Source organism: Onychomys torridus, chromosome 8, assembly GCF_903995425.1.
Source record: "Onychomys torridus chromosome 8, mOncTor1.1, whole genome shotgun sequence".
Classification (NCBI taxonomy): Eukaryota; Metazoa; Chordata; class Mammalia; order Rodentia; family Cricetidae; genus Onychomys; species Onychomys torridus.
In genome coordinates, this window is record NC_050450.1 from 94,247,839 (window position 1) to 94,263,724 (window position 15,886).

A 15,886-nucleotide genomic window follows, 5' to 3' on the forward strand; every position below is an offset into this window, starting at 1 on the left:
AACAAACAACAGAGATAGAAGACTTACTAGGTACTCAGACTGGCTGCTATTACACATGCAATAATAGATAATTGTGCAAGGTGGGGGAATTAAATTAAATTAAATTAAATTAAATTAACCCGAGGGTGGGTTAGCGTTTTGTAAGTAAGAAAAGTAAGTCCCTGAATGGTGGAATGATTTGTCCTAAGACAGACAGCACAGGCCAGGACTACATCTCAGGTTTCTAATGCTGTTATACAACCTTAGAGGGCACCACTGCTTTGCACTACAAGATGACCTGTATCTTGGGAGGCTTGCAATATGGCGGCCCTTCCTCCCACTAGCCCACCCATCTTTGAACAGCAAGATGAAGGTGAAGTTGTCTGGGGCAGGAGGTCACAGCTTCTGCCTGCCAAGGGCATAGCCATGGTCTTACGCTCCTGGCCATGAGGGAATAAGGGAGCTTATGTGTGAAAATCTACTGTCCTTGACTGTCTTCATGTGTCCCACTGCCTGGCACGATCAGTGTCCTCCAAGGTCTTCTCATCATTGTCTCAACTATCAGTTTAATGTCTTTAAAAATTATATTAAAATCCTTTTTGGGGGAATGTGCTTGGGGTCTCAGATCTCATAGCTTCCTGCCGTTGCTCCCATATTTACTGGTCTTTCTTCTCCCTTTGGGGAGGGGACATCCAGTTGCCAGAAACACATTTGAGATGGGAATTAGCTGCTCTCTGGGTCAGCAGGGTTTGCACACGGCTCCTGCCTGGGACAGAAATAGCCTTCTCAGGCAAAGGGGGGAGGGGCAGTCTCCCTGGGAGCTCTGTGGGGTGGGGTACCCATGTCTTAGTCCCTTCTCCCTCTTCACGCTAAGCCAGAGGAAGCGACCAAGTGCTGTGAATGCAGAGGGTGTGTGTGCTCATGAACGCTGGCAGGGTGCCCTGGTGCCCTCTGGCAGACGCCTGCTCCTCTGAAGCCTGAGAGGGAGAGGGCTGAGAGGGGACGGTGCCCAAGGAGGAGATGAGCACACTGTCTCCCTGGGCTGCTGCAAGCCCTCTGAGCAAATTGGGAGAGTCATAGAGATGGGCTGGAAGAGACAGTAGGGTGTGTGTGTGTGTGTGTGTGTGTGTGTGTGTCACAGTACACAGAGGCAGTGCCACGCCACGACTGTAGATTCTGGAACCAGAAAACTTGGCTTCGAATACATTAGCTCTGAGCCTTTGCTTCCTGCTCTCTGAAATAGACACGTTAGTCCACCCCTGCTCGGGTGATGGTGAGGACTGACGGACTACACACACTGAGCTCAAGACTCTGGGCAAACGCTGAACAAGAGCTGTCAGCATCAAGGGCACCGGGATCACTGCGGCCTCACTGGCGTCATAGTTACTAGAGTCACAGACCCAGGCTCCAGTCCCAGCTCAGCATCTCAAGAGCTGGGTATCTCTGGGCCTCCTCCAGTGCAGAGACAGCATTCCCGGCCTCACAGGGGTGTGGGGGAAGGTTACCAGAAGCTTTGGGCTAATGGCTGGAACCTCCCCCTCCCCCAAGGGGAGGTGGTCACTGATTTTATTATAATGATTACTAACCTAAAACCATGCACCTGTGACATCTGACCTCCCTGAACTCAGAGGCTAAGCACTGAGCCTGCGCCAGGTAACCCTTATGAGAACCACCATTGACGTCCTCATTTTCCAGACAGGAAAACCGAGGAAAAAGAGGTTAAAATTATTGCTGGGTACGGGCCAGTGAGATGGCTCAGGGTGTCAAAAGGCTCTCCACAGGAGCCTAAGGACCTGAGGTAAATGATCAGATCCCATTATGGAAACAGAGAGAATCAACACCACAAAAATGGCCCTGCTCCCTCTCCTCCTCTCCTCTCCTCTCCTCCCCCCACCACACACACACACACAAAATACCCACACAAACAGTTAAAAAAAAAATTAAGTGGGCATCGTGGTGCATACTTAGAATCTCAATACTTGAGTAGCTGAGGCAGGAGGATCTTGAGTTCAAGGACAGCCGTGGTTACAAAGCAAGGCGGACACAAAATGTACAGAGAGGTCACTCCTACAGGCTCATTTAGCCATCCTGGCCCTTAAATCTACACTCACCCTAAGTCTGGCCCAGAAAACACCTCTTTCCCCCCACTCTCTCAGAACCCTCTCCTAGGAACTGCAGTCCTGAGTTCTCTCCTGTAGCTGTCCCGAGGTCTCCTCCAGCTGAGGTGACACCCCCTTCCCCATCAGCCTCAGCCCCCAGCCAGAGCCCAGCGATATCTGAGAGGCGCAGGCCCAGCAGCCCAGGTTCCTCCAGCCTTTGTGGGGCTATGCCGCATCTTCCACTCTCTGTTGCCCAGAGCAAGTGTCAGCCACCACAGGAGGCAGTCAGGGGCAGCACTAAGGAGCCCTGATGGGAGGGACCCTACCTCTACCCCAAGAAGGGGAGGAGCCCACAAGCCCAGTCACAGAAATGCTGGCCAGCTGGCCCACAAGCCTCGCCCCTGTCCAGCCAGCATCTCTTCCATGCACGGCCCCACGCACCAAGCCTTAGGCTACAGAAAGGGGCAAAATAGAAGGAGTTCCATCATGGAGTGGGTAGCCATCCCAGCCTTGGCATGGAAGTTCCAACCCCCACTGAGGCTTCGGTAGTGGCCACGCCCACAAGGCGGGGCTGAGGGAGGACGCGGAAGACCCAGGATGGAGAGGAGAGGTCTCTCTTGGTTCTGGGACCCTGGACACTGGAGGTAGACCGAGCAGAGTTCTCCAGAGAACACCGCCGGACTGCGCCACGCCTTTCCCAGACCCTGCAACCTATCCCTTCATTTGTAAGTTACCCTACAAAATAAACCTCCCTTTAACTACGTGGAGTGGCCTTAATAGTTTCACCGATACCATCATTTCTGGGTTGTCCACCACTGGACTGGTTCTTCTTCCCAGACCACAGGACCACAGACAAAGAAGGTGGAAGAAAAAACCTCCATGGAGACCCGGCTCACTCCGTGCTGCATCTTTCTTCGTACTAGTGACCCGACAGTCTGAAATACTTGTCTTCTATTTGAGAGACCCCAGCTGCACTGGAGAGCAGTTATGGCTCAATATGGTTCACACCATGGCGACAATGAGGAAGCTAGGATTGTACAATGCAGGTCTGTCTGCCGCTATAGATCAGCTCACCTCAAAACACAGCTTGCAGGCTTGGGAAGGTAGCTGCTGCGTGTGAAGTGTCTACTACATGAGTATGATGGCCTGAGTTAGCGTCCCCAGAACCCATGAGAAAAGACAGTGTGATCACTCAGATCTGTAACCCTAAAACTGGGGGCGGGGCTGGAGTCCAGATGGGCAGAGACAAGCTGATCCCTGGAGCTCATTGGCCAGCCAGTCTGCCAATCAATTAAAGACCCTGTCTCAGAACATAGGAGGAGAGTGAACAAGGAAACCCTTCCAGATCAACTTCCAATCTTCACACACATGTGCATATATATGTATGTACACCCGCGCACACACATACACACATACTGCACACACATGTGAGTGAACGTGCACACAGGCATCCATGCACATATAAACAAGGTGCATGGCTCCTGAGGAACGACACCTGAGGCTGCTCTGTGATCTTCTTACTCTCATGCACATGTGTGTGCCTGCACACACGGGAACAGGTAGGCATGAGTGTGCTCATGCAACCCCATGCACACACCCACACACATACACAACAAATACAGCCTACATGCCAGGCATGGTCCACACCTATAACACGGCACTTAGGAACCTGAGTCAGGAGGATTGCTGGAAGTCCTGAGCCAGTCTGGGTGACAGAGTGACTGACGCTGTCCCTGAACCAGTGACAGAAGCAGCCTGCGGACTCATTGGAAACAGGTTCCCAGGGTCACATTCTCTAGGGCTGGGGCCAGGAACCCATTTTAAGAAAGTCCTGGGGGTTGGGGATTTAGCTCAGTGGTAGAGTGCTTGCCTAGCAAGCACTAGGCCCTGGGTTCGATCCTCAGCTCCATTAAAAATAAAATAATAAACAAACGAACAAATAAATAAATAAATAAATAAAGCATTCATGGTTCATCCGAATTAAAATTTGACTGAGACTCTTGCATTTAAAAAAAAAAGAAAGAAAAAGAAAAAGAAAAAGAAAAGAAAGTCCTGCTGATGGTTAAGCATAAAATGTTGACACTCACTGAGGGAAATCATAAAATCACCATTTAAGGAGGTGGCCATGGAAGGTAGAAAACTCTTTTGGGGGGTAGGTGGTTCTCTGTGTAACCCTGGCTGTCCTGGAATTCACTCTGTAGACCAGGCTGGCCTCAAACTCAGAGAGATCCGCCTGGCTCTGTCTCCTGAGCGCTTGGATTAAAGGTGTGTGCCATCACCGCCCAGCAAAAACCTTTTAAAGTTAGATTTGTTTGTTTTATTATGTATGTTTTTCCTGCATGTGTATATGTGGACCACATGAGTGCCTGGTGCCCGAGGGAGTCAGAAGAGGGCATTGATCCCCCGAAACTGGAGTTATGGATGGTTAGGAACCACCATGTGAGTGCTGGGAATTGAACCCAGGTCCTCCGCAAAAGCAGCAACTCCTTGTAACTACTGAGCCATCTCTCCAGTCCCTACTGTTTGTTTTTTGGAGACAGTCTTGCTATAGAGCCCAGACTGCCCTGGTACTCACTAAGGAGGCCTGGCTCTCTTTGAACTTGCAAAGATCCTGTATGTCAGCTTCCTGAATGCTGAATATGGTGTCCACCACCACCAGGCCTGACTAGAGAGATCTAAACACCAACACTTTTATACAGCTATGAAATGAAATATGTCCCTCAAATGAAAAGACAGGAACTGTGCACGCTTCATGTCTCTCCTGCGTAAGAGTCAGGAAGCTTCCCAGACAGATTACTTACCACCAAGTTGCCAATGACCATGACCATCATAAAGACGATGAGGCACATGGCCTGGCCAGCCACCTCCATGCAGTCCCACATGGTCTCGATCCACTCCCCACAGAGCACGCGGAAGACGATGAGGAAGGAGTGGAAGAAGTCGTGCATGTGCCAGCGGGGTAGACTGCAGTCCAAGGCAATCTTGCACACGCACTCCTTGTAGCTCTTCCCGAAGAGCTGCATCCCCACCACGGCGAAGATGAAGACGATGATGGCTAGCACCAGGGTCAGGTTGCCCAGCGCACCCACTGAGTTGCCAATGATCTTGATCAGCATGTTAAGTGTTGGCCAGGACTTGGCCAGCTTGAAGACACGCAGCTGCCAGGCAGAGGGAACACAAGAATGACTGAGGCTTGGGGACCACCAGCCAAGCCCAGGGAGCCCTAGGAGAAAGCTCCATGTCCAGCAGTCTTAAACCCCATCCTCCCGATGAACAAGGCTTCACTCTGCCTCTCTGTTAATGGGGGTGCTTGAGTCCTACAGCCTCCTGATACCCATGTTAAAGTGGGAAAAGAAAATGGCGTTATCCATTGAAGATATAGTCTAAAGTATTTACAAGTGAGACTGTATACCAGAATTTGCTCTAACATATTATCTCCTAATAAAAATAGATGGGATAGATGAAAAAAAAGAATTGTAGCATTTATGGCTGGGGAGATGGCTTAGCAGTTAGGGGCACTTCATTGGTCTTCCAGAGAGTCCAAGTTCAGCTCCCAGCACCCACAGTTGGCGGTTCATAAACACCTGTAATTCCAGCTGCAGGGGGTCCTACATCCTCTTCTAGCCTCTACAAGCACCCATAGCAAAGACGTGTGGTGTATGGACACACATATAAATTTTTAAAAATTAATGATAAAATTACACTGTACTAGTGGTTGTAGTGGTGGATAGCAATAGTCCTCGTGATAAAGTTAAAAAAACAGGAGTGAACTTCAAGGGGTAGAGAAAAATAAAGAGTAATTCTTAAATCCCAAACATGTTACTAATGGACACTGAGGTTTTGTCTTCCACGGCTGCCCAAGGTCATCTAATGTCATCTCTCAGGGCCCCCCATTTTGGTCCCCCACCCCAGCCCTCTGTAATAGGAAGGAAGGACTCTCTTTCTCCTAGTTTACAGATAAAGGCTCCCAGGGGCCAGTGGCATGCGCAGGCAGCTGGGTCTTCTAGCCTCTTAGGATTTCTCCTTCCGTTCCCCCCTCAGCCCCCAGGTCTTGCATACCAGACGGAAGGAGCGGAGCACTGACAGCCCCTGGACGTTGGCCAAGCCCAGCTCTACCAGGCTGAGGGTTACGATGAAGCTGTCAAAGATGTTCCAGCCCTGCTGGAAATACTCATAGGGATCCATGGCAATCAGCTTCAGCACCATCTCTGCAGTGAAAATGCCCGTGAAGACCTGTGGGGTAGGACATGGAATCCCTGTCACAAAGTCTCATGGAGAACAGGGCCTTGGGAGAGTTCACCCTTCACACCTCCTGGCAGATGCTTTAGAAACTGAAGGGCAGGGGTTGAGGGCCCTGAAAAGAGGTAGGGAATGGCCCCCGCAGTCCATGTGTGTGCATGTGGCAACAGGTGTAAAGACCACGTCCTATGCCTAGGTGGATACAACATAGACCCATTCCTACCCATTTCTGACATTGTGACCACGGTCAAGTCAGTAACTTCTTGGGTCTTCGACCTGATCGTAATGTTCAATGTTCATGAAGTCTGGTCCACACTGACCTTGTTGGCATGTGGTTCTCTACAAAGCTGGAGGGATTATCACACTCTTTCCACAGAAAAGCAATTGAGGCTCAGAGAGGTACACCCCAGCTCCCTCCCTGCCACTCAGTTCCTCAGGCTCTCAATTCAGGATTTCTCTTTTGTGCTCCAAGCCTCCCTACCGAGCACAACCCAGGACCTAGCAAACTTGGCTTTTTGATTTTGGAACAGATGTCATGTAGCTCAGGCTAGCCTTGAAATCACTACACTGCAGAAGACGACCATGGACTTCTGATGTTCCTGCCTCCACCTTCCAGGTGCTAGGTTGACAAGCACCTGTCCTCAGGCCTGGTTTTATTCAGTGCTGGGAATGGAGCCTAGGAAGGCTCCCACAGTTAGATAAGCACTCCACCAAATGAGTCACGCCCTCAACCACCTAGCAAGCTTTGGTGGACACAAGGTCTTGGGCAGAATCAGTAAGAAGATCAGATCTGCCTCCTCAACCCCAGAACAGGTACCTGAGGGCCTCACAGCCCCTTCAAGTTCACTGAGCACGGCCCCCTCCTACCAAGCATCAGCTGCTCTGGGTCAACAGCTTGCCTAGGTACACACTGGGTCCCTTCCAAGAGCTGTCCCTGGCCATAGCAGGTGCCCAGATAGCAGTGCAGTGTGGACGGTGGGAAGACAGGCAAACAGGCCCTGCCCATCACACACACCCTGGCAGCTGAGCCATGAGCCTGGAGCACGCCCTGGCCTCTCTTGCCCAGGCCTCTCTTGCCCAGTCTGGCCATGGCTGCTTTGGGCATCTTTACAAGATATGTCTGTCTGCTTTGAAGATTGGGGATTCTGATGGCATGATTCTTATGCCCCCTACCCAGTGTTGGTACTGTCCCAGCCCTCCCTCATATCATAGACACTCTGAGCTTGCCTCTCCTGGAGGCAATGGGAGCCTCTTGCCCTTTTGCGATGGTTGGGTGGGTGGGGTGGGACTGCAAAGGGGATTGGGAAGGGTGGGGCACAGTGGAGGAGGGCTGGAGGAGGAGGCAGCAGCTTTTCCTTTGTCAGGCTCCACTGGGGCTGGCAATGAGGTGCTAATGCTCCTAATGGGCAGGGATAAGCGGTTGGATCAGAGCATGTCAACAATAGCTGAGCAGCAAAGGGCTTGGAACAGAGCAGCCTGGTGGAGCTGGAGAACTGGAGGTCTCTGGAGAGAGGTAGACCCACTGGCATTTGGGTATCTTTGGCTATATGCCCCCACTCCCAGGCCCTTGGTCTCTTTTAGGTTCCTGACAGTCTATGAAAGTTGAGAAACTTGTTTCCTAGCCCCACCCATTTCCACACCCCCACTCCCTCAACCCCAATTCTTAGATGTGGCCTGGATCCCAGACCTCCGGGAGTTTTGATCTCAGCTCACCCCACTCTCCTTGTTCCCAAGTACCTTGAAGTTCAATTACCATATTCCCTAGACCACTGCGTGCACGCGCCTCCTCTTACGACTTGTGCCAGCTGTCCCCAAGTGCCCTACATTTCCAGACAGCCCAGGCAGCCCCACTCTCTGTCCTGTTCTCCAGAGGACCGCCCTCCCCTTCCATCTTTTTCTTACCAAGTTGCCCACGGAGAGCACATTGTCAAAGTGCTCGGTCATGGGGTAATGCTCCATGGCCATGAAGAGGGTGTTGAGCACGATGCAGATGGTGATACCCAGGTCCACGAAGGGGTCCATGACGATCAGGTGGATGATATGCTTGAACTTCACCCACGGGGCACAGCAGTTCCAGATGAGCACTTTGTGTGCACACTTGTACCACCATGGTGGGCACTTCTGGTGGGCCTCTTCCAGCTCTGGAGGTGGAGTTAACAGGCCTCTGATGAAGAGTCTCTGTCTGGCTTGACTCTTAACTCCATCTAGCTCTCTGAGCCTCCTCCTACGCTAGGACTCTTTCGCCCACCCCTCAAAAAGGCTTTCTCTAGCCCCACCCCACACCACATCGGCTCAAGCCAGTCCCTCAAAATCCCACCCACAAGCCCCATCCCTCCAAGCCCTGCCCTCTTAGACTTCAGCCCATCAAGGCACATCTCCTTGGTAAGCCTTAACCCGAACCCCTCCCCAGTGCTCGGCTTTGAGCCCTCAGCAACCCCATTGTTACACCCTACAATGCCCTCCACTCAGTGAGCTGGAGCGGAGCTATCTGCCATTCTCTCGGGCTTGGGATTCTGTCAGGAAAGAGACATGCCCTGGTCTCTGGCTGGGCTCCAGAGTCTTTAGGGAGTATGGGGGGGTCCGCTTTAGGGGGTCAGTCCTCAGTGCTGCTGGCAGAATTCCTGAATGCTTTCCCTCCCTGTGATAACACAGGTCACCCCAGACTGTCCCCGGGCATAAACACCTTTCCCTCTTGAGTGGCTTTCTGGAAAACTACTACTCCTGCTACCTAAAGCTGTGGGGTCTACGGGATGGGGCTGTTCCTTCACCTGGCCTCTGTGGCTATGGGAGTGGCCTTCTCCTAGTCAGCCTCTCCAGAACCCACCACTGGAAACTTAAGAGGCAAACACTACCGGTGCTACCTATTTTGTAGCTGAAGAGCCTAGGATAGGTGGCAGCCCCTTGGAGACTCTGGGTAGGGCTGGGGTCCCACCCAGGAATGAGAAAAATGAACCTCTTGTCTCAGGCTAGTCTGCTTGGGCTACTGTCGGGGTCCCAGCAGCTGGGATCTGAAGCCTGAGAAAGAGGTCACAGCAAGAGCAGAGGCGGGAGCTTCTTGGGCCAGCTCTGCCCAGCATCCCAGGACCGTTTTCTCTGAGTGCAGAGTGTAAGGTCACGTGAGATGGGTCCCTCTGCAGGTTGGCAGAGCCCTGAAGAGCCCCAGGCTGCTTTTAGCACAAGGCAAGCCCTAGGAGGCGACCGGGTCCCCTCTCTGGGTCAGAGATTCTTTCTAGCCTCCCTCTCTCTTCATTTCCATATCTACTCCTCCTTCCTCTCTCTCACCGTCCTCTTCTCCCATCCATACGCCTATCTGTCTTTCCATTCGGCAATCTGCCGCACCATCTACTGTCCATCCACCCAGCCAAGCTTCTGTCTGGCCATCTCTTGTTTACCGCTTCTGTATTCTCCTCCTGAGACTTGGGGGTACCACAGGTCTTGTGGGAGTCTGTGATTTTACTTGGGGAAATTGAACCATTGACTTTTAACCTTTACCCAGGAAACACTGGAGTAGTTTCCAGAACACCAGGCCTTCCCGATTAGTATTATTAGCCTGTCCTTCCTCGTTGCCTTGGCAGCCCCCAGGCCCTCCCGGAAGCCCCTGGTTCCCGCAACGGCCTGGCCTTGCAGCCAGAAATGGACCAGGTTGACAGGACTATATTTATCCCAGCTTACTTCTCTGGTGTCAATATTAAGTTACTGCCCTCCTGAAGCTGGGTCCAAGCAGGCCCTGCCCTGCACCTCAGGAGGCTGAGAGGCCTGGTGGGCAGTGCAGGCAGAGTGGGAGGGGAGGGGGGCACAGGGCACTCACCCTCCATAGCATCTGAGATGGCACTGTCTGCGCTGCAGCTTGGCCTCGGGGGCCCCTTCTCCCCAGACGTGTCCAGGCTGCCATTGCAGTCCTTGCTGTGGGCCGGGTCCCCATCTGCCTCCCCACCCTCCAGAGCCTGGGCGGCCTTGGCCTGTAAATCGGCAAGGACAATGAACGAGAAGTGTCACAGTGAGCCAGGGGGATGGACACATTGATTCTTACTGGGCCTTCTGGATGACAGGCCTTTTCTTAGTTGATGCCAAATCTAGGGAATGGAGACAAGGGCCAGCTTTCAGTGGTGATGGAGTGACAGGGTAAGGACAAGGTGACTGGAGACCTTGACCCTGAAGACCCTCAGCCCTGATACACTGCTGGGCCCTAGACTTCATACATGTATGAGAAAGAGGGGAGCTGTCCCTTGTACAACCTAGGACCCTGCCTCACCTCAACAAAGACCCAGAAAGCACAAAGCCATCGACCTTTAATCTGGAGGAAAGTTCACATTTCACTGTCCCAAACTCCTTGCAGTGTCACGGGGGAAACTGAGGCATCAAAGCTCTCTACCTGGGGCTTTGTGCTCCTTTTGCTCCATAACCCTTCCCTCTTGCCCCTCCTCCCAGCCTGCCTGGAAGGAGCCAGCAGATTAAGCAGGCCAGGCTGGGGGCAGGGAAACCCTTGGGTCCTCACCCCAAACTCTCTGCCTGAGTCCACACCTTTTCTAACTCCTCCTGGTGTTTTTTGAATTTCTCCAGCATCTGCTGAAACTCCTCCTCTTTCTCCTGGTCCTCGGCCAGGGTAGCTTCATTCTGCTCGGCATACGCCATGGCCACTACTGCCAGGATCAGGTTGATGAGGTAGAAGGAGCCCAGAAAGATGATGACCACAAAGAAGATCATGTAGGTCTTGCCAGCTGCTCGAAGAGTCTGCAGATGAGGAAAGAAGAGAGGGGTCTCATGGCCTCCATGGGCCCTTGGACATGGCTGTCACTTAGGTAGGTAGTCAGAGAAGGGGTCCCTCACAGAGCCTGGGCATGTGGGGGCCTTGGAGACACCACTGCCTGCTCCATTTAATTAAACAAGTATCTTCAATCTGTAGTTGGTTGAATCTACAGAGGTGGAGCCCACAGATACAGAGGCCCAACTACCATTGTGTGGGGGCAGAGTTGAGTTTCCCGGATGTCCTATTGGTTTCTCTGAGGCTTGGAGATTCCTGGGACTGAGTCTATAGTAGCCCCAGACCCTCAGCTCATAAAGCAAAAATGGAAAATGACTATGATTTGTCTCTGGCCGGGTATTTCCTAAGAGCCCAAAAGGGGACTGAAGGCGTGCCCTAGAGGAGACGGTGCTTTGAGGGCCCGGCCATTGTGGGTGGGCTCTGAGGAGCAGTGGTCCAGAGGGTATGTCTGTGGGGCCGAAGGGCAGAGTGAGGGCAGCTGTACCAGCTGGAAGAGGTTCTCCCAGTAGTCCTGGGTCATGAGCCGGAAGAGCGCCAGGAAGGCCCAGCTGAAGGTGTCATAGCTGGTGTAGCCGTAGTTGGGGTTCCGCCCAGCCTTTATGCATTCATAACCTTCAGGACAGTGCCTGGTAGTGAAAGGGGGGACTGGTTTAGGGATGGCAGAGAGCTGAGGACAGATGGAGGCTCCGGGGAGTGGGGAGCTCTCCACATGTCCTCCAAGTACCAAAGCCTTCTATCCTTGCCCATTGTTTCCCCCCACACTCCTATCCACTCCAGATCCCTGTCCCTAATGAATCCCCACCTCCCAGGATACCTGGGGTACTGTCGCCCCACAACTCACCCGGCATCACTGCTATTCCCACAGAGCAGGGCGTCATTGGCGCCCTCCAAGAAGTAGAAGTTCTCTTTGGGAGACAGGCCACAAAGAAGACACGTTACCACACAGATGCACAGTAAACACATGCACACAGCATACACCAGCGGACAGATCTGTGTGCCCAAGGACACCAGACAGACACTCCCTGTGTAGTCCCTCCCATCCTTTACAAACAGTTCCAAATTCCAAGATCTCCAGTGGGTAAACTGCAGGGCTCTAAGCCATGCCAGCTTGCTGCCTATTGTGGTTATGAAGTCAGGATTTACCAAGAGCCTGAGACGGGGCAAAGGGCTGTGTCTGCATATGCATTAGGCTACCACATACTTATGTAACTGTAGGGATGGGGTTAGAATCTAGGAGCCACAGTGAAGGAAGAACACCACTTCAATAAGCAGACACTGTGAGTAATAGAGACTATGAGAATGTGATGCGGGTTCATGTAACCATAAAGGACAAGCATGTGAACAGGACATGTTCATTGGTAGCCTTACCAGGAAAGGGGTATAGAATGTGGGGAAGGGGAACAGGGTGCCCAGGCTACAGAAGGATGATGGATTGTCTCTTTGTACAGTGAGAGCCGTGTGTGTGTGGAGGGGGGGACCTTTTTCTCAGCACCAACTGTACATTTTTTTTTTCAGGGAGTCTCTTATTGGGACCTGGGATTTGCCAGTAAGGCAGGATTACCTCTCATACCAATGGATGGACCCCTGAGGTCTGCCTGTTTCCGCCTGTCCAGTGCTGGAATCACAGGCATGTGCCACCATGCCTGGTTGTTTACATGGCTTCTGGGGATTGACCTCGAGTCCTCAATCTTGCATGGCAAGCGCTTTGTGGATTGAGCTATCTCCTCAGCCTCAACAGGTGCAGGATTTTTTAAACAGTGTGTCATTAGCACATTAAGGGAAGTTTTGTCACACTTCATTTGATAGGAGAGGATTTTTGTTGTTGTTTTTGAGACAGGGTTGACTGTCTTGGATCTCACTCTGTGGACCAGGCTGGCCTCGAGCTCACAGAGATCCACCTGCCTCCCGAGTGCTGGGATTAAAGGCGTGTGCTACTGCGCCTGGTGATAGGAGAAGCTTCTAAGGGTCATGACTGAGTGACTTGTTGAAGGCTACCCAAGCTGGTTAGTGATGGATTTAAGCTCACGTCCTCTGCAAAGAAGCAACTGAGACAGAGAGCATGAGGGGCCAGGTGGTCTCCTCTGGCCTTCCTTCCTCCCATCTCACCTATGTCATTGATGTAGGCGTCCCAGTCAAAGGTATAGTTGCTGGCCCAGCTCTCCTGGCTGTTCCATGTGTCATTGTCATACCACGAGTCATTGCCGTACCACGTGTCGTTACCAAACCACGTGGTGTTGGTGTCGTTCATGGGCGGGGGCCAGCGCACACATTTCTGCCGCAGGTTTCCCATGAAGAGCTGCAGTCCCACCAGTGCAAAGACACTCAGGCAGAAGACAGTGAGGATCATCACGTCTGACAGCTTTTTCACGGACTGGATCAGGGCTCCCACAATGGTCTTCAGCCCTGGTCACAGCGAGGGGAACAGCATCAGCCGGGGAAGGGCGGGATAGTGGAGGACTCTGCCGTGAGCCTCACCCTGAGCCTCAGCCAACTCCATCTCCAAGGCTGCTTTCATTCCTCACAATGTCTTCCCTGAAGCCCTCCTATAGCAACCCCATTTCTGAGTACCTCCTCCGTGTGGAGCTTGGCTTTGCCTGAAGACAAATGACCTCTAAGATTCAACGGGCCGCCTGACCCTCAGAACTACACAAAAGCCTAGAGGATTTTTAACAAATCTCACTGGGTTAGTGCTCCCAAAGTATGTTCTCCGAGCATCGTCTTAAGCCTGGCTTAGGTTTTCAGAATCTGAGTGTTCACTTCTAGGCCTGGGTATGGTAGAGAGAGCATGTTGGCCCAGGCACAGGGACCCCACACCTCCCAATACCTGGGATAACCGTGATGGTTTTCAGGGCCCGCAGCACACGGAAGGTCCTCAGGGCTGAGATGTTGCCCAAGTCCACAAACTCTGTCACATACCTGAGTGGGAAGTTGAGGTGGGGGTCTATCAGAGCTGGGACAAGAAATCCAGTGTCTCTGTGTCCAGAATGAGGATACCCAAAGAATTCTTGTAATTGGGGTTATCACAAGGATAATTTGGAGGGCAGGCCAAATAACCCCCAGGTTCCTGTTCTAGCCTAAGAGTTGGGAAGAACAGTGTTGAGCTTGCTGCTGGAGAATGGAGGAGAAGGACATCCCCACTCACCCACTGGCTGTGGGGCTGCAAATCAGGCTGCCTCCTAAAATATGAGGAGGGAACACGGACCTCTGAGCAGGGCCCTCAGAATGTCCTAGATCATGTCAACACCCTCTTTGGGGCTTACCCTTCTGGCTGCTCCCACCCCAGCCTCAGGCCCCGCTCACGCCATTGTGATGACACTGAAATCCAGCCAGTTCCAGGGGTCCCGGAGGAATGTGAAGTCATCGATGCAGAAGCCTCGGGCCAACATCTTAATGAGGGACTCAAAGGTGTAGATCCCTGTGAAGGTGTACCTGACAAGAAGAAGGCCAGTCAGGGCCAGTCTGTCACTTGGATGTGTGTGTGTGTGTGTGTGTGTGTGTGTGTGTGTGTGTGTGCACTTGCACACGTGCATGACAGCTGTAGACCTGAGAGGAGGGCACCTAGATGGCATATGGCTACCCAGGGCTGAGGACATGGGTGAGGGTGCTAACATGCCCTCCCCCACCGTGACTTAAGATGGAAACTGTTACAGGGACAGTGTGTCTCCCCTGAAAGACAAGAACAGTCTCACTCTGAGGACTCGGGGTACAGACCTGGAATAGGGGATTTGGGGAGGAGGACTTACTCCACATCCTTGGACCAAGAAGGCGGGTTGCTCATGGTCATGAACACACAGTTGGTCAAGATGGTGATCATGATAAACATGCTGAACAGCGTGGGGGTGGGTCAAGGAAAGAGAGGGAGCAGCTGGGAAGAGGAGGGCACAGGAAGGCCTCCTGCCCACCCCTACCCTCCCCACCTCTCCCACTTGGGCAGGATATGCGTGGATGAGCACCTTGATAGCCACACGCCTGATGATGCTGAAAGGGCTCAGCATGTAGAGGGCAGGTGTGGCAGAGAAGCGGAAGATGGCCTTGCCTTTGTTGAGCACAATGAAGGTCTGAGAAAGGGAGGGAAACCATGAGCCCAAAGGACAGACAAACAGACAGACAGACAGACAGGAGGCACAGATAGAGGGGGTCCTCCCACACCCAGACCTTCTTGTCACTGTAGTAAGGGTCCAGGTCCTCCAGGGGGATGCCGATGACTTCAGGTGGGGGGTCCCCATAGATGAGTGGTAGGTTCTTGCCAGCTTCCAGATCACTGCGTGGCTTCCGCTCAGGCTCCTCAATCTCCATTTGCTTATTCCGCTGCAGCCGGGCCTCCTCCTCCACTGCCCGCTGCTCTATGGCTGCCAGGGACTCTGGGGTGAAGGGGCGCAGGCAGTGGGGACCGAGGGGTACCAGGGTAGGCAGAGATGAGCTGGCCATCCTTGCATCCTGGGCTCAGGGGCCAGAAGGGCGGGGGGGCAGCAGGGCAGCTGTAGCCTGTAGTCCTGGGGTTCTGGGTGGTCACCAAAGTCCTGGGTCTACTCCTCACTTCCTGCCTGCCCAGGGGTTGGGCCAGGGAGGTGGGTGTACAGGTCTTGTTGGGGCTGAGAGATGTGCCTGCAAGACCCGGGTGTGCTGCTGCACAGGCACTGGGCAGGAAGCATCCCCACCCCAGGCCCCACAGTACACTCTTCTCTGCAATAGTTGTGCCACCTTCAGGATCAACAGAGAACGAACCAGACCCTCTTCAGCCTTGGGAACTTGCGGACAATGCCCCAGTGTCCTGAACTGTCTCCCGGGTTCAAACTCCAGGAACTGT

At 52.8% G+C, this 15,886-nt stretch overlaps 1 protein-coding gene across 2 annotated transcripts in view; it reads right to left on the reverse strand.

Moving 5' to 3' along the window:
- The window catches only part of Scn4a (sodium voltage-gated channel alpha subunit 4), a 28,673-nt gene extending 13,166 nt beyond the window's left edge, over positions 1–15,507 (reverse strand). For both annotated transcript variants that reach the window (XM_036198133.1, XM_036198135.1), the window contains exons 1-13: positions 15,235–15,507; positions 15,019–15,137; positions 14,823–14,912; positions 14,380–14,508; positions 13,904–13,995; positions 13,186–13,482; positions 11,921–11,984; positions 11,564–11,705; positions 10,839–11,048; positions 10,126–10,276; positions 8,220–8,458; positions 6,138–6,311; positions 4,880–5,236 (exon numbers count right to left, since the gene is read on the reverse strand). In XM_036198133.1, coding sequence (XP_036054026.1) covers positions 4,880–5,236; positions 6,138–6,311; positions 8,220–8,458; positions 10,126–10,276; positions 10,839–11,048; positions 11,564–11,705; positions 11,921–11,984; positions 13,186–13,482; positions 13,904–13,995; positions 14,380–14,508; positions 14,823–14,912; positions 15,019–15,137; positions 15,235–15,507 — 2,337 coding nt within the window. The remainder of the gene's footprint in view (positions 1–4,879; positions 5,237–6,137; positions 6,312–8,219; positions 8,459–10,125; positions 10,277–10,838; positions 11,049–11,563; positions 11,706–11,920; positions 11,985–13,185; positions 13,483–13,903; positions 13,996–14,379; positions 14,509–14,822; positions 14,913–15,018; positions 15,138–15,234) is intronic.
- Between the last annotated feature and the right edge of the window lie 379 nt (positions 15,508–15,886).